Here is a 22,674-nt window from a genome sequence, read left to right as displayed (position 1 = left end):
GAGGGAAAAAACATCCCGGGAAGAGCTTGTATATCTGCTTAGCGTCGCTATTACTCTGCTCTACTTTTTTTTTTTACTTGACGGTAAACTTCAACCGGGAGCGCCAGCAGGCAGCTTGAAGCTTCTTGGACAACACTCGAAGCACCCGAAACCAAAACGCTATATTTAACTGCTAAATGCTAACAAGCTAGCATACATGCTAGTGTCGCATCCTCAGCTTTGACGCTGCTTTAAATAGTCCGGCCCCATACAGATTTTTCTTGATTTACATTGGCAGGGGAAAAAAAAAGTGGTCTTCCTGCCTCTTAAGTAAATAAATGGTCACTCTTGCAGTGATTGAACGTCCTTTTTGGACATCATGTGTAGAAGTGTGATTAGCTGCCAGACGTTCGCTCACAGTGTAAACATTCGTCCTGCCTTTTCTCCTTGGGAGTTTTAGTCAGATTGTCAGTGCGGTTTAAATCGGCTGCCACTCGCGTGTGCGCGTCCAGCTGATTATCCTCGCCGCATTTCCTCATACTGTCACTTTTTAATGACCTAATCCCAGCCCCATTTTTGAGGGTTCCATTATTATTGACCTAGAAGCCAAAATCGTGAACACAAGACCCAAACAAATGAGTTTTTTTTTTCGTTTTTTTTAAGTTTCGCACACATAACACCTGTGGCAGACATGCGGGAAACTATGACTCATCTTCTTCTGTTTATTCTTCTGCTGGAAACACTTTTACCAAATGATCAGGGAGGCAAGTTTTTGTTTTTTTTGGGTTGCATTCATACGCCTAATTAGTCATTCTGGAACTGAGCTTGTAAGTCATTTTACTTACAAATTAATTTGCCCCATTGAAATTAATCAAAATAGAAAATACAGGCCCAGCCCCCAAAATAACCCCAAAAATGTTTTACTTTTTTTTTTTTAAATAAAGTTATCACTTCACTGTATAAGAGAATAATATAAAAGGATGCGAAGACATTTCTGAATGTAGTGTTCCCTGCTGTGGATGTTCATATTGGCATTCATATTTATGTTTAATTCCCGCAGTCATCGATAACACTATGAGCCAACACTGCGCCAACATGAAGCAACAATCCTCACAGGGCGGCCATCTTGGGACAGGGCTCCTCTACTACTCATAACATTACAGTCAATGAAGCACGGACTTTGAAATAGCTGTGGATTGCTCAACTCTGCCAAATTCTCAACCAATTCAGATTTTTGTTGTTAGATATGTCAAGAGATATGAACACACACGACTATGCCGCGTAAAAAAAAAAAAAAAAAAAGACAGCCAACCAGGGACGATGCTGCCGTCTCCACCTTGAGACATCTCGTGTTCATATCTATGTCCGCAGTGGCAGTAAATGCTCACATGTATTGACAGACTTAAGTAGACTAGAGCAGGCTAACATGCGTCGATGTGGCGGCCATGTTGGCAGGGGCGATGTGCCCATCAAAGGTAATGGGAAGTATGGCCATTAGCTCATTAGCTTAGCATCACCGTAAGAATGTTGTTTCTATCTACCTAGTATCACTATTGTTGTTGTTTTTTATTCAGGTGCTAGTCAAGTACGCATCTCTTGGACATTCTATTGTTTTTGTTTTGTTTTTGTTTGTTTTTTTGTAAAGCTGTTATCTATGGCATCCAATCGTAGAGGTGAAAAAAGCTAACACTAGCATCGTGGTTCATGAACGCAACCAGATGTACACCATTTTCCTCCCACTGAGCAAACTTTTCAAACAGTGTAGTCCTCTTTAGATCACGAAAAAAAAGTACTTTAATGTAAAGAATAATTGGCTCTGATGAACGACCCCTTACCCAATTAAGCCATGACTCTACTTGTGTTTTGTTTTTTTTCGATGTCATTGACTAGTGGTGTATTCCTGTATGCAAATTAGTTTTATGTCACCAGTGAAACAAAAAGAGTCTTAAGTCAACATCCCCTGAGACTTTTCACCTTTACCAGACATCCTGCTAACCTGGAGGCGGTCTTGTTAAGACCCGGCTTCATTTCCTGACTTTTCCCTCTGGGACGGCGTGAAGAACGAGTGGGTGTGGAGACGACACATGGCCGAGGTGTCAAAGAATACCAACTACAGTACGTTTTCCAAGAAGCGAGCGCAAGCAGCCTAAACATCCTCAGCCGCAGTCGAACCTGAGTCGGACCGAGAACGTCTGCGTGGACTTGAGTCCGCTCGCCCATTTCTCCGCATGTGGTGGTCATTTGTTCAGTTGTGTTTTTTTTTTTTCCCCAGACGCTCCTCCTCCTCCCTCCCTCCCTTGGTAGGACTCCTCTCACCGGCTTCCATCAGACACTTGTGAGCAGCAAGTTGGACGCGGGACGCCGACAACATGGGCCGGTGGAGCGCGGCGATCGTGGCCTCGCAGCTTGTGCTGCAGCTTTGCGCGTACGTGAGAGCCCAGGCTTTAGGTGAGTGATCAATCATTTACGAGCTCGCCTCATGTTACCTTTGATTGGAATTTAACAGCCTCAATTTTCTACAACGTGACGGCAAAGAAAGGTCGAAGCCGCTCCGCCGCCGTGTTCTCGAACCCACTTTTGTTTGATTTCGCTGCATTATGGATGAAGCCGAGGCCCCGGAGAAACAAAAAAAGGAATATGATATGAAGGAACGGCCAACACATAAGGAATTATACATGATGTGTGAAAAGTGAAACAAATCCCTTCGAGTTTCAAATCTCCGAGCTGCAGTGAGAAGGCTTTTTGTTTAGTTTTTTTTTTTATTTAAACATCTGCTCAGTCGCACACATGGAAGTGATCAGACACAATCTGATAAGTGACCATGAAGGTCTCGCAAAACTCAAGACTTGCGAGAGAGAAAAATTGCTGTTTACGTCTAAAGGCACAATCGGCAAAGTTCAGATGTCGCAAAGATTATCCTGAGGTGTGGACTGCCAAAAATCACCGATCCGCTTAAGTATGATTGACAATCGTAAATGTTAAACCTGTTCAGTATTTACGATGGCAAATTCTCAATCTACTGACGTACAACAGAACAGCAGCAATTACATCTTCAAAAATTTCCAAATTTTTAAGTGGAAAAAAGAGATTGATGAAGGTAGAAGAAGGTACATGAAAACGTTTTTTTTTAATTACCTAAAAAAAATACCATACATTTTCCAGAAAGGAAGAAGAAAAGCAGACATTTTGCCCAAAATGTCAGATAATTACATTTAAAAGGCAAGGGAAAAAATGTTCAAAAAGTAACCATAAAATGTCCAAAAACAAAAGAAGTCATAAAAATTATTATTTTTTTAAAGACAGAAAAGAAAACATATGTCCAAAAAATCAGAAATTCCGACAATTACCATAAAATGTTCACAAAATTACCCAAAAAATATCAGAAAATTGGTAGCAAGAAAGACAGAAGAAATAGCCATAAAATGCAAAATGCAAGAAATTACCATAAATTGTCCAAAAGGGAAGAGGAAAAGCAGAAAATTGCCCAAAATGTCAGAGAATTAACTAAAAATACGTTTGAAAAGCTGAAAAGAAAACTTTCAAAAAGTAACCATAAAATGTCCAAAAACAAAAGAAGAAACACGTAAAAGTTGCATAAAATGCCTTTGGAATTGCAAAAAATTAATAATCAGAAAATTGATTTTTTTTAAAGGCAGAAATGAAAACATTCAAAAAATAACTATTAAATGAAAAAAAAAAGAAGAAATTCCGAAAATTACCATAAAATGTCCAACAAAGAAAGAAGAGAGGCAGGAAATTGCCATAATATGTTCATAAAATTGCCAAACATGTCAGAAATTTCACAGAAAGGAGAAGTCTTAAAATGTATGAAAAATGTTCAAATGTTATTTATTTGACGCAAAAGGTTGCTGACCCCTGATCTAGTGGCATTCGATGTAGTAAGAGTGATTTATTTATTTATTTTCATCCGCAACCAACTCAGAAAACGTCCGTGGCCGACTATCGTAAATGTTAAACTTGGTCCATATTTAAATTCTTTGCTTCAGCTCCAAGTTGAGCCAAGCAATGAACTCACTGTGAAATGCCAAATAAGAGCCATTCACACTTAACAACAACCGACCCGAATTGAATCAAAGTCGGCAAAGGCCTGACGTCAGTAAAAGATTATCATGTGGTGTTTGGTGTGTTGAAAGTGATCTTTCCTCCCTGATATGTTTTTAAAAAAATCACCTACAGGCTTCACCGGATATGTCAGAAAAGATTGATGATCCCGTGGTGTGCAGTGTTGAGAGTTTTTTTGTCTGCCTTAAAATTTCAACACCGATTTCGGCCAAGCCGCCGATTCAGGAAGCTCGCTAAAGCTGAACACAAAAGTTGTATCTCTTTAACTGCTCCACTTTCTTCTTCATTGAATTTTCTGGTAGTCTTGATACCCTGTGCTGCCTCTTACAGGTCAGACTTGGTACTACAATAGAGATCTGGTTTCGGGGGGGGGCTCGTTTTTGATCGTAAATGTCAAACAGGTTTAACATTTACGATTTACAGCCGTCACTGTTTTGAGTTGAAATAAATCCTCTTAACACATTCCACAACACAGGATAATAGCTAAAGATAATATACAAACATCCGATAATCGGCCCTTTTTGATCATCATTTTGATTATCGGCATGTGTGTACTTGGCTATGCATTCACATTCACACGAAGCACTTTAATGCTGACTCTTTCGACTTAACATTGGAGCATTTTGAAGAAGAATTTGGAGGAATTTGCCACCAAAAGCTGAATCTGCAAGAGGACAAATGGCTGCTTACAGTTTACGAGCTTGCTTACGAATCCCCCGGGTGAATGATGGGCCACCTTTCAGGCGTCCATTAATCGGCCGCTTGATGAAAAGTCCATCAAATCCAATAAACAAGCCGGTGTCGTCCGTCATTCCCCTCCCGGAATGTGCCGACTTCCAATCGGGAGCGTTTCATGTGAAATCATCTATTCCGTGTGTGATGTTAATGGGTGAATATTGATGCCTCACCGGGAGCTGCCGTTAATAACGCTCAAACAGACTTTTTGGCTGCGGAACAAAGACTTCATGCGCCGGGACCAAACTTGCAAACATTTTTATTATTCTATCACTTCTGGCTAAAGTGTACTTTTTTTAAACGCAATTACAAGCCCATTTACATTCATACATGTTACATTCATGTTACATATGCATTACGGGTGGGAATCTTTGAATGTCTCACAATTCGATTGCGATTTTTGGGGTGTGCGATTCGATTCTGAATCGATTTTCGATTAAGAGCGATTTTGGATTCACAATGATTTAATTGACAATGATTTTTGCTTGAATTTATAGATGTTCAAGGAATCGTAATGATCTACTCCAGTCTGACTCCCTAAGGCTAATTAGCGTGCTACTCGCGGCACTTCTAGCACTCAAAAGAACGTCTCCACGCTGCAAAAAAAACAACTTTTATTGGAATAACTTAATCGTGGCTTTTTCCTTCTACTCTCTAATGTGGCTACAACTTAAAAGTGTATCAGACCGCATGAAACCACACTGCCCCTAAGTGGCCAAATCGGGTACAACATGAACAGCGCTCCCAATAAAGGCACACCAAACAAAGGGAAGACAGTATAAAATAATTTAAACAAAATCGATTTGGGGACATTTAAAATCGATTATGAATCGTGCTAAATGAGAATCGTGATTCTTATGAGAATCGATTTTTTTGGGCACACTCCTTCCTATATGCATATCAGTTAGCACTTGGAACTTGTAATTTTTCAATGAGTTGCAGAGCCAAACTTACAAAGATGTCAACAGTTTTTCAAATGAATAATCCTCTTGTGGGAACGACGCAATCGGCAGTAGGCTTATTTTGGGCGGCAATGAGGCGAGCGCGAAGCGGGGTCGAGGGACAATTTTGGCGGAGCGTTTGGGGGGCGATTTTGGCAGCTAGTGATAAAGGGCCTCCGCCGTCTGCTTTTCGGCTGCTTATGCATTAATGATGTGTGCAGATGGCGGCCCACACACACACACACACACACCCACACACACACACACACACACTTACCCCACATCCTCGAGTGGCTTGGCCTGCTCCTAAGACACATTATTAAAGGATAAACTGTGAGCCCAAGTGTACGCCGTCAGCCATTTTCAACACGACGGGCCTGGAAATGTCTCCTTGCATGCATATTTAGATGTGAATCACACGCCATCACACGTCAAATGTCTTTTCTTGGACTTGGAGTGACGGCATTTTCTTTTGGTTTGTTCGATGCCGTACTTTTTTTCTATATCGCCGTCCTGCTATATGGCGGATGTTTCTGTCAAACATATCATAGTGTAGTCCAGTTAGCTTAAGTCAACTGACTGAGAATCTCGTAAAAGAAAAATCAAATTTCAACAAGCATATTGGTATTTATTTATTTATTTATTTTGGTAATGTGAAAGTATTTAGGTAATTATTCTACTGGCTAACAATATCGGATTTACAATGAGAGAAATTCTCGCTATCTCTAGAAAGTAAAATTTTTGATGGGTTTTGGCAGCTTTTTCGGTTGGAAAAAATATGAAATACAAAATACTAATAAATACCCGTACTGTGTTTACAATTTTTATTTGCAATTTAATATTATTGCATATTTTCTATAAATGTTTATTTTATGTTTTGTGTGTTTTGAAAGACATTTTGAATATGATCAAAAAGTGTATTTATTTATGTATTTTTTTTTTACTTTTTTAAACTGTCAAAAAAATTATGTTCATATTGTGTTTAAAGTGTGTCTTTATTCACGTTAAATTGTGAAATATATTTTCAAGGTTTAAACTTTCAAACTTTCTAATTCATTCAATTTTATTTTATTTTATTTTATTTTTAAATATGTTTCCAATATGTTGAATTTGTTTTTGACTAAGTTTCAAATTTGAGTATAGGGCATGGGAGGCTTAAGCTATAAAACAAATATGAATATTTTTCAATTCATTTTTACGACATATTTTCTTTACATTTTTTTAGGGGAAGTCAAGTCAAAAATGTTGTTTACATAATATGTTTTATATGCCCACGTGAGTCTAAACACAGCATTCTGATTAATATTGTGGAATTCAAATTCAAAAGCAAAACCCACCTATTTGTATCCATCTCAGGGGCGGCCATTTTGCCACTTGCTGTCAACTGAAAAATGACATCACAGTTGCTCAGGGCTCGGGTCACAAGTTACAACCAATCACGAGTTATCTTGCGAACATGACAGGACCAAATTCAGAAAACAGGTGAGTGGTGATTGGTTGTTACCTGAGCCCTAAATAACTGTGATGTCATTTTCAGTCGACAGCAAGTGACAAAATGGCCTCCCCCGTGAATTTATAAAATGGGCGGATTTTGCTGCTTAATTCATATTCCACAAAAACAATGTGATTTCGACTATCACAGATTTTTTTATTTTATTTTAATTTTATAATCCTCTTGGACAGTGTATGACCTGCTGACCTCGCCCGACTGCCTGCCCGACCTACTGCAAGGCGGTCTGGTGGAGCAGGGTGCCAACGAGGCCTTCATCCTGGCCTCCTTCAAACTGCAGCCCAAGACCGGCACCACCGTTTTTGGCCTGTACAACCCGCGGGACAACAGCAAGTACTTTGAGTTCACCGTGATGGGGAAACTCAACAAAGGTATACATGATGAATCTCCCCCGTCTGGAATGACTCTTGAGCGGGTGAAATTCCAAGGATTTGGACCATTTTAAATTAAACAAGGTCTCTACTTGACTACCTAAATAATTATCGATTAATTTGATATCAGTTAGTTGTTGATGATTAAAACTCATTCACTGCCATTGACGGCTATAGGCGTCAAAAATTCATTTGAACTCTTTCTATCAGTTTAACATTTTTTTCCATTTTTGTTAACAAGAGTATGAAAACATATAAATTATTATTTTTGTACATTTAGAACAGATTTGTGAGTCATGCGATTAATCATGCGATTAATTACGATTACAAATCGCCTGATGCCCCTAATTTTTTAAAACCTTTTCTTTTTTTAAATTTAAATTTGATTATTATAATTTATTTATTTATTTATTTTAAAAATTGTTTATTTTTACTTTTTTATTTTATTTAATATTTTATTTTGTTATTATTTTTTTTATGTAAAAAAAATTCTTTTTTAAAGAAAAATACTAAAAATGAGGGGCGTCAGGCGATTGCAATTTTTTAGCGTAATTAATCGTATGACTTCACTAGTTAACTCACGATTAATTACAAATATTATATCTGTTCTAATACAATAAAAAATATATAGGTTTTCATACTCTAACAAATAGAAAGAGTTCAAATGAATTTTTGACGTCTATAGCCGTCAATGGCAGTGAATGAGTTAATCGTAGCACCTCTCCTGGATACATTCGCGTCGCCATATCCGGCATCTTGTACTCATTGAGAAATAAGCATCGATGGCGTGTTTATTAATGCAAATGTGCCAACTTAACTGCGGCGCACATCATAAATGAATCAGAGCGCTGAATAAGCATTGCATAACTGCGATCAAGCACGCATGGATGCCCTTTGTGACTTTAATTATCATATAAACCTTTAATGCTGATGTTGTCTCCGGGCAAACGGCTTACACGGACAGAAATGCAATGCTACTTATTTCCATATATCTCATTTATACGCTGTTTGTTTTTTGTTTGTGTTTTTATTTTTTTCAATGTGTCGAGGCATGCAGAAAAGTCCCTTTCAAATGGGATCGAGTTAACATTTATTACGTGACGGCACAAATGATGATGGAAATGTTGTTGCTGTTTATTTTTACATCACATCAATTGTCATTTGTCACCGATATTTTTACTTTCCATTACACCGGTCATGATTTTCACATTCTATTTCCTATGTTGACTTCACGCCAGCTCGTTTGCTATCACCTTCAGGCGTGCTGCGCTTCCTTCGCGCCGACAAGAGGACGAGCTCGGTGACCTTCAACAATCTGGTGCTGGCGGACGGCAACGTCCACAGACTGTTGTTCCACATGAGGGGTCTTCAGCAGCCGGGCGGTCCGGGTGGGATGGACCTGCATCTGGACTGCAAGCTGGTGGAGACGGTGCGGGATCTCCCCGCCGCCTTCCAGGGTTTGCCCGCCGGCTACGGCATGGTGGAGCTGAAGACCATGCTGAACAAAGATCAAGTGGGTGACCCCTCACCCAAACGCCCTCAATTATGATTTAAGGCTGGTTAACTCATTCACTGCCATTGACGGCTATAAACGTCAAAAATTGATTTGGACTATTTCTATTAGTTTAACTTTTTTTCCCACTTTTGTTAACAAGAGTATGAAAACCTAGAAAAAAATATTGTACAATTAGAACAGATATAAAATTTGTGATTAATTGTGAGTTGAAGTCATTGCCTGATGAAAAAAAAAAAAAAGATTATTAAAAATTAGGGGCATCAGACGATTAAAACATTTTATCGTAATTAATCGCATGACTTCAATAGTTAACTCCCGATTAAGCACACATTTTATATCTGTTCTAAATGTACAATAAAAAAAATTATAGGTTTTCATACTCTTGTTAACAAAAATAGGAAAAAAAAGTTAAACTAATAGAAATAGTCCAAATGATTTTTTGACGTTTATAACCGTCAATGGCAGTCAATGAGTTAAAATGTGACTCTCTTCAACAGGAGGGCTTACATGAGCTCAAGCTTGTGGTCGGAGACACCTTTGAGAATGTGGCGTCTTTGCAAGACTGCCATTTCCAGCAAAGAGACTCCGTGCAAACCTTGGGTAAAATCATGAAATGAACCTGTCCTGAAACTAGCACAACTGCTGGGTTAAAAGTAACCCAAATTGAGGGAAATAGCTAACCCAGTGTTGGGTTCATAAGGGGCCGAGCCAATGCTGGGTTATTTGTACCCAGTGCAATTGGTTTGAGGATTTGACCCAGGATATTGGGTGAAGATTTTGATCCAATAGGGTGTTCAAAACTATTGAGAAATAGGTTACCAGCTTATCAGTGTAGCTGGGGTTAAAAAATTATATATAAATATATATTTTTTTACCATAATTTTGGCCGGTCCTCACAACTCAAGACCTCTTTTTGAGGGTCAAGACTTGGTTTTAGAGTTTAGGTTTGAATTGGGTTATGGTTGAGGTTAGGGTAAGGAATAGGGGTGGGCAATTATTTTTGATGGTTGGGGTTAGGGGAAGGGGCTAGGAAATGCATGATGTCAATGAGATGGGCCCACAAAGATAGTAAAACAAACCTGTGTTTGTGTGTGTGAGTGTGTGAGTGTGTGTCGCCCTCACCTTGAATAGCTAACCCCTAATGATTTTTACAAATTATTTTTCATACTTAATTTTTCATAAATTTTTAGACTTGTCTGCCTTTCTGTCACATTTCTAACATTTTGGACGATTTTATGGACATATCATGGTAATTTTCTGCCTCTCTTCTTAATTTTTAGATGTTTTTTTTTTTAAACACTTTTTTTTGCCTATTTCTGCTATCAATTTTGTGACATTTTTGTCAATTTTGTGGACATTTTATGGTAATTTTAGGGATTTGTTCTTTTGGTTTTGGACAGTTTATAGTTAAAATTAATTTCTCTGTCATTTTTAGCAATTTCATTAACATTTTGAATGCTATTTTTTTGCTAATTTTCTTCCTTTTTAGACATTTGTAGTTTTTTTTTTTTACTTTTTAGTCTACCTTTCGTCTATTTTTTGAGAACTTAAAAAATTTAGACTCAACATTTTTTGGGAATATTTACTTATTCATTTTTTATTTAATAATTCATATTGAATATTCAATAATTATTAAATAATGTATTCATTAATGTAACAAATATTTGTATAACAAAAAAAACAAGTACAAATATATTGATTTCTACAAAAAAAAAACTATTAGAAAAACATGTATCATTTGTTGACTATAACTTCATCTATCATCATGTCTGTGTTTGCATGCGGCAGATGATAACCGCCTGCTCGTGTGTGTATATTTGACCAAAGTAGAAACCGAAGCCGACCCGATTTTTCACTTGACATGATCTTGCCCATCAGGCGTCAACACCAAGCAGCTATCCAATCAGATGATGGAGTTAACCAAAGTGATCAACGAGCTGAAAGACATCCTCATCCAGCAGGTAAGAACCCCCTCCGCAAATCTACGGAGACCCCTCACATGATGACCTAACGTGAGAATTCTGCAGGTGAAAGAGACCTCCTTCCTCACCAACACCATCTCCGAGTGTCAGGCTTGCGGTAAGGTCACCGCCAACGATTGTCAACTTGAAACCTAACCCGAGATTAAACCCCCGAAATGATCGTGGTCCGAAAGGTCTGGGCGGCACCGAAGTGGTGAAACCGAGGTGCGGCCCGGGCGTGTGTTTCCGCGACGTCACGTGCCATGAGACGGCGGACGGCGTGGAGTGCGGGCCTTGCCCCGACGGCTTCACGGGAGACGGCTTCAACTGCGACGACGTGGACGAGGTATCCTGGCCGCCGCCGCCGCCTTCCGTCGCGCTCCGCGGAAGGGATGCAAATGAGCCGCCCTTGACCTTGACCTTGAATAAATAAAAGCCCACTCGGCTTTTTTTGCACGGCCGCTTATGAATATTGCATGCGTACCGAGCCAGAACAATTAAGAGCTGTAGTGTATGTAAGGCGAGGACGTGTGAGGCGCAAAATTAACATTTCGCTTCATTAAAATCCGTGTTGTTTACAAGAGCGCCTCCAGTTGAATGGGATTTGTTTTTAATCAAAACACATTGAGTTGGTTGAAGGTGACTTGATACAGATGATAAATGACATAAATTAACACTATAAAGCGCCACCTTAATTAACCTTAGACAAATTACAGTTTAAATGCAAGGTCGACCCCCCTTTCCCCCCTACCCCCTCCCCCCTCCTTTATTAAAGACCACATTGTGTACGTAATGGTTACAAGTAACTTTTCTGTAAACGATGTTGTTAGGATTCGATTTTGCAATGATGGTTTTTAGTTCCATTTGTTTACATTATTTAGATTACATTGTGTTTATTGTGTAGAATTTCCGTTTTACTTTGAGGTATTTCACAAAATGATATTATGTACCACTGAGCCACTTTACTCATGCAAACCCAAAAACGTGTAAACACGTTTTTAATACTTTGTCCTTCACTCCCTAAAACATATTTACACTTTTTTTTTATGCAAGAGCATACAGAAGGTTTTGATGCAACTTCTGAGGTGTCTCAAAGCAATGGTAGTAAAAAAAACGGCCTGCAGGTGGCAGCAGAGTATACGAGATCAACCAGGGCCAAGTTGCAACAAGCTCTTTTCGTCAGTGTTTTCACCAGGAATGTGAATAATGATGAAGATTAGCTATATTCTAATGCCAATTGCTGCTAAATGCAAACAGATACAAATATACTTGATGAAAGAAGAGACTTTAATCATTATTTTGGTAGTTTCCATGTTGTTATAGCAACAGAACACAATATTCTATGGGCCTTGCGAAATCAGTCAAAATCCAGTAAAACAGCCGGGAGCGAAGGGGGTTGCTTCAGCGAAAATGGCTGGGAGTGATTAATTAAGTAGAACGTAAAGAATTCAACAATTTTTGCCACATTTTTTGCTTCAATTCAATGAATAGGGTGCTGCTCCCTCTGGCGTTCATGCTTGAATTGATGAATGAATGAGTTCATGCGCATTGCCTCATTTTCCCGAGAGCTCCACAATAAATCTCAAATATCAGATCGAGGACTGTAAAGGATTTTCATCGAAGTATAACACAGAATTGAAAAGCATCTAGAGAAAGTAACTGCGGTAGCGTGTCTCGTTCAAGTTCATCATTTCTTGCAGTGCCAGTTCAACCCTTGCTTCCCCGGAGTCAAGTGCGTGAACACGGCGCCGGGTTTCCGCTGCGATGCCTGCCCGTTGGGCTACACCGGCCTGCCAGTAGAGGGCGTCGGAGCGCTGTTCGCCCAAACCAACAAACAGGTAGGCGATGCCGTAATATGAAGACTTTGGACCGTACAGAATGTATTTGCTTTTTTTTTTGTTGGTCACTCAGTCAGTTTGATTGTTGGTTACCGGTAGGTAGTTAGGAAGTCCCCTACTTAGCCTGGCAGTCAACGCTTGTCGGTCAGTTAGTTACTAAACGAGTCAGTCTTGCACTTTCAGTTAGTTATTTAGTTGCTAGTCTTCTAGTTAGCAAGAAAATCTGCCACTCAGTCAATTTTCAGTCTACTTGCATTCTGGCCAAATTGGGAACAGGTTACCAAATTGTTGCGCCTTGGTGGATGGAGGTCTACTCATAGTATATGACCAAATGTCCCGAGTTTGCGTTTTCTTTCAGGTGTGCGACGACATCGACGAATGCAAAGGACCAAACAACGGCGGCTGCGCGGCCAATTCCATCTGCCACAACTCGGAGGTGAAGCCTCACGTGACCGATGTGGCGCTGTATGACGTTGCGCTGCAGCAGATGTGTGAGCAAATGTGTCGCGGCCCCCGCAGGGTTCCTACCACTGCGGCAGCTGCAAGACGGGTTTCACGGGCGACCCGGTGAAAGGCTGCAAGCCTGAGATCAGCTGCGCTAACAGCCTGACGAACCCTTGTGACGTCAACGCGCACTGCGTGCCCGAGAGGGACGGATCCGTCTCCTGCCAGGTATCGCTTGCTCGCTAACGAACGTATTTCATATGAACGTAATTCCGTCACCATCATACATGCTAAACAACTTTTGTTGAATGTGTTCTCAGTGTGGAATCGGCTGGTCGGGAAACGGATTCCTGTGCGGGAAAGACACGGACATTGACGGATATCCTGACGAGAAACTCAAGTGTAAGGACCCCTCGTGTAAAAAGGTAATTTGAAGTCCAAATAACACACGATCTTAACCAACCAGCTAACAGACAGACTGACTCACTATCACAAGCCACTAAACTACCTAAGCAGCTACCATATCAAACAAACAAAATAACTACTCGACAGACGTCCCAACTAACTTAATGAATAACTGCCACCCTACCTAAGTAACTACTTTTTTAACTGCTTAAGTCTGAGGGTTTTAACCGATTACACAACTAACTAACAGATGGACCAACTGATGAACTATTTACCCACCCACCTACCTACCAATCAAACTGACTAACTGACCGACCAATTAACAGACTGACCAAAAAACTACCTACCTAACAACTGACTTACTCACCCAACAAATGGACTGGCTTACTGACTAACTAACTGGCAAACTACTAGTATCTACCTACTGTGCCTACCAACCTGACTAATTAACAGACACTGACAGACAGAGAGACTAACTGACGAACTACCTGTCTAAACAACCAACCAACTAACAGATGAATTGACTGACAACCTATGGGAAAAATACCTACTGACCTACAAACAAACTGACCGAAAACTAATACCTACCTAACCAACCATTGGGTTAAGGCTGACTGACTGACCAACTAACCAACCAAGTAACTGATGGACTGCCTGCCTAACTGCCTACCTACCTACCTACCTACCTACAACTAGCACTTACACTAACTAACTAACTGATCTATTGACTGACCTACCGACCTGACTAACTAACTAACTAACTAATAACTACCTGAATCTATTGACTGACCTACCGACCTAACTAACTAACTAACTAACTAACTAACCCAAACTGGTTTCTGATTTCAGTCAAAAGTAAAATAACTTCCTACTTACATCCTACCTAACTACCTACAAACATACTTACCTGCCGACCAAGGTGACTGACATCCTCGTCACAAAAAAACACCTACCTACCAAACTAAATCCGAGGTTATGTCTGACCAAATGCACAACTGACTGACTGACTGACTGACTGACTAACTAACTAAATAAAACAAGTCTTCTTCCTGATTTGGATGGAGAAAAAAACATTTGTCCACAGGACAACTGCATCTTCGTTCCAAATTCCGGCCAAGAAGACGCCGATCGAGACGGGCACGGAGACGCCTGCGACGACGACGCAGATGGTGACGGCATTCCCAACGAGCAGGTCGCCATTCCCGTTGTTTCCCAAGCAAAACGTCTTTCCTCCATTTTTGTTCGACTAACGCAACTTTGCCGCTTTGGGTTTCAGGACAACTGCTGGTTGAAGCCCAACGTGGACCAGCGGAACAGCGACAAGGACACGCACGGCGACGCCTGCGACAATTGCCGCCTGGTGGACAATCCGGACCAGAGGGACACGGACAGCGATGGCAAAGGCGACGCCTGCGACGATGACATGGATGGAGACGGTACGACATGGGTTCTCGAACCTTTTCGGTCCGAGACATGTCTTTTTTTTTTCAAAGGCCCTTTCATAATCGTATGGTACTGCTAAATACCAAAGGAATTATTCCGTTTGTATGACCAAAAAGAAGCATGATGGAAAGCAATCATTGAATCAATCACACTGAATGAACATCGTCAAAGACATGGCAGCCATTCGTATGTTGCAAAAGAGTTCACCCGTGGTGGAATCTTTCGACCCGATGCGCGTGCTTCCAAGCAGCAACTATTTGGCCCAGCTTGCCCACTGCAACTCCATATCAGAAAAAAAAGCACGAGCGAGCTACAAATGATTCAAATGTATATGATTTTTACACAATCATATCAGAGCTTGTAACTGACCCTGAGCTAATTGTTGGCAGCAGTATTTGCTTTAGTATGATATAATAATTTATTGCAAACGATTTTACAGACTCCCAAGCAACAGCTCGGGGACCCCAGTTTGAGAACCGCTAGAATACGCAAAAGAGCGAGACGAGCGACGTCACCGCCGACGATGACGTTCAAGTTGCATAAGCGGCATAGATCTATTTTTAGCTTTTCCGTGACATTGGTACTATTGGCGAGTCTGCCTCGTCTGACCCCAAAGTGAACAGCGTTATTGCGTCTTGAAAGCCCAGCGGCACCGGACATGCTTCGCCTCCATTGCTTCTCTATGACCTTTATGATGCTGATGCTGCCTTGGATGAAAGAAGTCACTTTAAATAGAGAACAAGAGGAAGTGTGTTAAAATGTAGTGCAACAGCGTGCCCTAGTGGTCAAATGGTAATAGTACTCCTATTGCACTCAGATGTTAAATTGCTATAAAAAATATTGAACATTGCATAAAGACAAATGGTACTTTCATGTCATGCTAAATAAATATAAACATTTCATTAATTAAACAAAAAATATACAATTCATACATAATTTATGTTTTAAAGGTAATGTACAAAAATATCTTAAAAACTTTTTAAAAAATACAAGTGAAATCAATATATATATATATATATATATATATATATATATATATATATATATATTAAAGGTAAAGTACAAAAAATCTGAACAAAGTATAAATAATAAGAACAATATAGTATAAAGAAACCAACTATATCAGTAAAAGAAAATATAAACAATCATTCAATAATCTGTGTTTTTTTAAAGTCATTTCATACAATTAAAACAAAATAAAACATAAAAACGTATCACAGACATTAGAGACGGATTTTTTTTTAATGTTATGTTTAAAAAAAAAAGGTAATAAAAAAATTAAAACACATTTTTTTATGCCGATTAGAAAATTGTGTAATATATAAAATATTTCATGGGGGAAAAAATCTATTTGGAAGTACAATGTGTATGTGAGAATAAATGAGACACGTGATTGATTGATTGACGGGTGGCTCGGATCATCGTCAGGCCTGAGGAACTTCCTGGACAACTGCCAGCACGTCCAGAATCCAGACCAGTTGGATCGCGATGGCGACGGCGTGGGAGACGCTTGCGATAGCTGCCCCGACATCCCCAACCCCAACCAGGTCAGCCGCTCAAGCCACAACTCTGTATTATTTAGAAAATAATATTTTACTGTTTAGAAACTGCATTTTAAATTCACATTTTGAAATGCAACAATAAAAAATTCTAAATGTATTTTTGCCGATTTCTTTCCCAAAAGCGTCACAGCTCTGTTTTATCTATAAATAGCACATTTCAAAACAGAGTTTATGTAGCAGATTTTAACACCCTTGTGCTCTCTTACTTTCAGTCTGATGTTGACAACGACCTTGTGGGCGACTCGTGTGACACAAACCAAGACAGGTAAATCCGAGGATATTTTGGGATTTTTTTCCCCCCACATTCCAGTAGTTTTTACAATGAAATTCCCAAATATAGAGACATTTTAATCAGTTAGTGGTTTTAATAAATGTATTTGGTCTAAAAAAAATATTCTGTACTGTTTTTATGTTCATCATCCTAATAAAGACACGTTTTTGTCTCCCGTTATAGCGATGGCGACGGCCACCAGGACACCAAGGACAACTGCCCCTTCGTGATCAACAGCTCGCAGCTAGACACCGACAAAGACGGCGTGGGCGACGAGTGCGACGACGACGACGACAACGACGGCATCCCGGACGTTAAACCGCCCGGACCAGACAACTGCAGGCTGGTTCCCAACCCGGAGCAGACCGACGACAATAGTACGTAGCCAGTCGGGCAAAAACATTCTTTGGTGATGGCGGCAGACCGGGTTATGTCGCTTTCCCCTCAAATGTTCAGCGCACGCCGTCACTGTAAAACCCACGCACACACACACACTACATACATAGGCCTGCCTCGCAAGGTTTTGTCAGGTGACATTTAGAGCAATTTTAGACTTTGGCAAGAGCTCTTTTATATGCACCCACTTCTGACTCATGCTGAGTCTCAAGGCTCGAATTTGGAAGAGTAGAAAGCGAGACTATAGAGTGGGCAAGAGCAGAAGAAAAAAAAATCATACAAAATGCCAAGTCAAATTTGACTTCATCAGTCAATAAAATTTGATATAAAAATTGATGATAAAAATAATACTTTGTGCAGGAAAAGTATGAAACATACCACCGACAGTATTATATTATATAGTATTTTTTTTTAAATAATAATATAAATGTATGTTAAAAAAAAATTGTTAAAAAATTATGTCTTTAAAAATACATATAGCTCGGTAAATAGTTTAATTATTTAATATAAAATAGGTTTTAAAAAAAAGTTACTCCTGGTGTCAAAATATGAAACTATTATTAAGAAGTAGGAATAAAATTGAAACAATTAAAAAAAATATATATATAATACAGTATAATATATAAGAAAACATTTTTTAAAGATTGTACATCAAAATAAATTGTTACCAATTATAAGAAAAAAGGCCAAATTTCATAAACAAAAAATAGAAATCATAATGGTGTAATTATCAGTATCAATGGATCATTTTGAATGAAAATGAAGATAAATAATTTGATATTTAATAAAGTAGAAAAAAAGTCACTCCAGTGATAAAATTGTGAAACATATGCACAGTATAGAAATAAGGAAAATAAGATAACATTTTAAAAATATCAATTACATTTGTGGAAAAATATGCACAACAATATCGTAGAAAATTGGAATACAAAGGAAGTATTCAACAAATTTAATTAAAAAAAAACAAATGTTACATGAAATTAAATTTAAAAAGTCAAATGTTAAATAGGGGGAAAATATCTGAATAAAATATATATATATATATATATAATTTGTTATAAAGTAAGTTCCATGTAAAAAATGGAAAACTTTCAATTGAACTAATTTTTTTTTTTTAAGTCTTAATTGAAAAAGAAAGCAAGCAAGAAACCCAGCTGAACTATCGAGACACAGAACGAAAGGACTATTCTAAGCAAATTGATGAGCTGTCAATGGCAATTATAAAGCTTGCCAGCACACACACTTGCACACGCACACACAGCAGTAATTGCATCCCTCCGCCCTCATCCAATAATCCATCCCGTCGGGACAGATTCTTGGAAGGATGCAGGCCGGACTAAGCGCTAATAAATGAACATCACAATTACAGTGCAGTGACGGAGCACTATTGTCCCTGAAGTGAACCACAAAGAAGTCAAATAAATAAATAAACAAACAAACATCAATGGATCCCCCCCCCAGACGACGGCGTGGGCGACATCTGCGAGTCGGACTTCGATCAGGACAAAATTGTCGACCAGATCGACAACTGCCCCGAAAACGCCGAGGTGACGCTGACCGACTTCAGGGCCTTCCAGACGGTGGTGCTGGACCCCGAGGGCGATGCTCAGATTGACCCCAATTGGGTGGTCCTCAACCAGGTCAGAACGCTTCAAATCGACACTCGGTCAAGACTAACCAGCCGCTAAGCACTTGAACATAAAAGTAACATGCAACAAATCAACTGCAAAACTTCAACGCATTCCCCGAAATAAGCGGAGATCGGACAAATTATCGGACGGCGATATTGAACGGATCTTTGCTCCTCCCTCAGGGAATGGAAATCGTCCAGACCATGAACAGCGATCCGGGTCTGGCTGTGGGTAAGAGAGTCTTTCTGGAAATGTGACACCCTTAACGTGGGAAAAAAGAAGAAAATGCCAACTTGGTGCTGCTGACTTAAGGTTACACGGCCTTCAGCGGCGTGGACTTCGAGGGGACGTTCCACGTCAACACAGTGACGGACGACGACTACGCCGGTTTCATCTTCGGCTACCAGGACTCGTCGTCCTTCTACGTGGTCATGTGGAAGCAGACGGAGCAGACGTACTGGCAGGCCACGCCCTTCCGAGCTGTGGCCGAACCCGGCATACAGCTCAAGGTTAGTGCTTTTTACTGACCAGTTTATGACCTTCACCTAGCACCAAAGGGAAAGTACTTAGTTAGTTAGCTAGTTAGTTAGTTGGTTAATTAGTTGGGTTGTTTGGTTGGTCGGTACATAGTTCATTTGTTCATTAGTTGACTAGTTAATTGACAGGTTATTTGGGTACATGGTTTGCTGTGTGGTTGAAAGCTTAATTCATTATTTAGTTAATTAGGCTAGCAAGTTAGTTGGCTAGCTGGTGGGTTATTTGGTTAGTTTGCTAGTTGATTGGCTAGCTACATAGATGGATGGTTAGGTTAGCTGGTAGAATATTTATTTGGTTGGTTGGTTGGTTAGTTGGTAGATCATTCGTTCATTCATTAGTTGACTAGTTATTTGGTTGCTTGGTTTGTTTGGTTGGTAGTTTGCTGTTCATTGTGCCGTTCATTAGTTGACTGGTTTAATTCGCTAGTTAGTTAATTATTTAGTTAATTGTCTAGCAAGTTAGTCAGTTGGCTATCTGATGGGTTGGTTGGCAGGCAGCTTGCTATTCATTCTGTCATTTATTAGTTGACTATTCAATTGGCTAGCTACCTAGACAGATGGTTAGCTGGTGGAATATTTGGTAAATTGGTTTGTTAGCTGGCAGCTTGATGTTCTTTCTGTTGTTTGCTAGTTGCCTAGTTAATTGACTACCTACCTGGATGGATGGCTAGCTGGTGGAATATTTGGTTGGTTGGTTTGTTAGTTGATTGATTGGCAACTTACTGTTCATTGTGTAATTTGTTAGTTGACTAATTAATTGGCTAGCTACCGAGATATGTGGTTAGCTGGTGAAATGGTTGGTTGGCACCTTGATGTTCATTTTGTCGTATGTTAGTTAACTAGTTAATTGACTAGTTACCGAGATGGATGGCGAGCCGGTAGAATATCTGGTTGGTTGGTAGCTTATTCATTTGTTTGTTCATTAGTAAAATAGATTTAAAATAAAATGGATTCAACTACTCCTTATGCTTTAAAGATGGCCAAAGCATAATGGTGAGAACACAGGTTGGTGTTTGCAGTGCAATAGTGCCATCTACAGGTCTTCAAAGATATTGCTAGAATCTCTCTCACTGTCGCTCTCTCACGCTCACGTTCTCACTCTCTCGATATCACTCCCTCTTTTTATCCGTGCCAGGCGGTGAAATCCCGATCTGGCCCCGGGGAGCACCTGAGAAACTCCCTGTGGCACACCGGGGACACCCAAGACCAGGTGCGCCTCCTGTGGAAGGACCCCCGCAACGTGGGTTGGAAGGACAAAGTCTCTTACCGCTGGTACCTGCAGCACCGGCCGCAGGTTGGATACATCAGGTAATGTACTGAATGCTCACCAGACATTTTATCAGGTCATTTTTTAATGCTGTCGAGTGACTGTAATCGACCTCTGGTGGATGCTGCTGTTTTGGTTAGCAACAGAGTTCGAACTAATGAATCAATCCAAAGAGTGTAGATGTGAGTCTTACATCTCCCTCGTAATGAATGTGCTTAAGACGCTTAATAAAAATCTGTTTTCGTTGGGTCACGGCAGGGCCCGCTTCTATGAGGGATCCGAGCTGGTGGCCGACTCGGGCGTGACCATCGACACGACCATGAGGGGGGGCCGACTTGGCGTCTTCTGTTTCTCGCAGGAAAATATCATCTGGTCCAATCTGAGATACCGCTGCAATGGTAGGTTACAGTCGTGTATTTGCTTCCCACCAAGTGGCTGTTATTAAAGAGACAGCATTTTATTCGAGAGGAGACTGTGGGCAACAAAAAAATATAGCTCTACAGCAAAATGGAGACTGTGATGGTTTGCAAAAAGTAGTGCGGTTAGATAAAAGCAATAAATGACAAGGAGGTTTTCAAGTAGGGAGTAAGGAGGATACACATTGTATCTATGAGGAGACTAAGGGCTGTGTTGCAACAAATGCATTCATCAGAACAGGATATGCTCACAATGAGGAGATGATTAAGGGCAGCAAGTGAAAACTGAGTTCTGGAAGTTATGGTGACCCAAACATTTACTGGAAGGATACACGTCTACAAATGGCAAAAATAAATACCTCACACTGGACACTGACATAGTGTTTTACACTCCGCAGTCTCCACTTTTCTGCAATGGTCCGTTGTTTTGCTGGCCTCAGTCTCCTCTTTAATAAACTCATTTTACACTACTGTTGTTAATGCTTTGCGCTAAACCATTTCAAAATGTTCACAGTCACACTTTGCTGAAGTGCTAGGTTGCCTTGTTGCCCTAAGTCTCTCTTGGATAAAATGCAGTTCCTTCCCAAGGAATAATTACACTAAAACCTCAGTGTTATCTATTGTTGTTACTACTTAGCGCTAAACCATTTTAAAATCTCAACAGTATCTGATTTGCTGAATTGCTAGGTTGGCTTTGCTGCCCTCAGTCTCCTCTTGGATAAATGCATCGCCTTACCAAGGGAAAACACACAGTCCACTACTGTTAGTAATTGTTAACACTAAACTATTTTAGACACTTCATAGTTTCCACTTAGCCGAAGCTCTATGTTGTCTAGCTGCCCTCAGTCTCCTTTTGGATAAAATTGGTCTCTTACCAATAAGTGCATACCATACAACCTGGTTTTGATAACCAAACCAAATCTTCTGTTTCTTCTTGTCAGACACCATACCCGAGGACTTCCAAGAATTCAGCACTCAGCACGGCGTCGACTCCCTCTAAAGGAAGGACAAACCGTGTGCGTAGAGTTGTGTGTGTGTGTGCGTATGGCAGTTTGTGTGTGTGTCTATGTATTTTTGTGTACATTTTCAGTGCATTAACAGAGCAGCATCCTCGTACTGTATGTGAATCACGTCATCACGAACAACATTCGATGTGTCACAACAACAGACAATTTGACAAGTTTACTGTAATAGAACGTCATCATTTCATGCATTGTAGTTTTTGATTTTTTTTTTTAGGATTTTTTTTATATCAAGTGTTGCATTTTTATAGTAAACAGCATTGTTGCTACTCGGCAATAAATGGAACATATTATTGTTTATTTTTATTATCACAATATATCCGAAAATATAAAGTTTTTTTTATTAA

The 22,674-nt window shown here is 39.9% G+C and overlaps 1 protein-coding gene across 1 annotated transcript; it reads left to right on the top strand.

The window, feature by feature from the left end:
- The first annotated feature begins 273 nt into the window (after positions 1-273).
- thbs4b (thrombospondin 4b) lies at positions 274-22,674 on the top strand. The gene is made up of 23 exons (XM_086096112.1): positions 274-2,094; positions 2,252-2,427; positions 7,422-7,619; positions 8,879-9,132; positions 9,633-9,735; positions 11,014-11,096; positions 11,163-11,214; positions 11,291-11,442; positions 12,797-12,934; positions 13,293-13,370; positions 13,454-13,606; positions 13,699-13,803; positions 14,868-14,975; positions 15,060-15,219; positions 16,655-16,773; positions 17,001-17,053; positions 17,243-17,436; positions 18,917-19,095; positions 19,269-19,317; positions 19,399-19,595; positions 20,758-20,930; positions 21,148-21,287; positions 22,247-22,674. The coding sequence occupies exons 2-23, from the start codon at positions 2,349-2,351 to the stop codon at positions 22,303-22,305; spliced, it is 2,826 nt and encodes a 941-aa protein (XP_085952238.1). The 5' UTR covers positions 274-2,094; positions 2,252-2,348; the 3' UTR covers positions 22,306-22,674.

This window comes from Leptonotus elevatus, chromosome 15 (assembly GCF_054856555.1).
Source record: "Leptonotus elevatus isolate MCC_2025b chromosome 15, RoL_Lele_1.0, whole genome shotgun sequence".
NCBI classification, from domain to species: Eukaryota; Metazoa; Chordata; class Actinopteri; order Syngnathiformes; family Syngnathidae; genus Leptonotus; species Leptonotus elevatus.
The sequence above is the reverse complement of the archived record's forward strand: the minus strand, read 5'-3'. Positions and strand labels throughout refer to the sequence as shown.

Bases quoted from the DNA above. Each gene is read 5' to 3' on its own strand.
- thbs4b (XM_086096112.1), top strand. From the start codon at position 2,349: ATGGGCCGGTGGAGCGCGGCGATCGTGGCCTCGCAGCTTGTGCTGCAG. The intron at 12,935-13,292 runs GTAGGCGATGCC...GTTTTCTTTCAG, and splicing joins TCGCCCAAACCAACAAACAG to GTGTGCGACGACATCGACGA. The intron at 17,054-17,242 runs GTAAATCCGAGG...CTCCCGTTATAG, and splicing joins TGTGACACAAACCAAGACAG to CGATGGCGACGGCCACCAGG.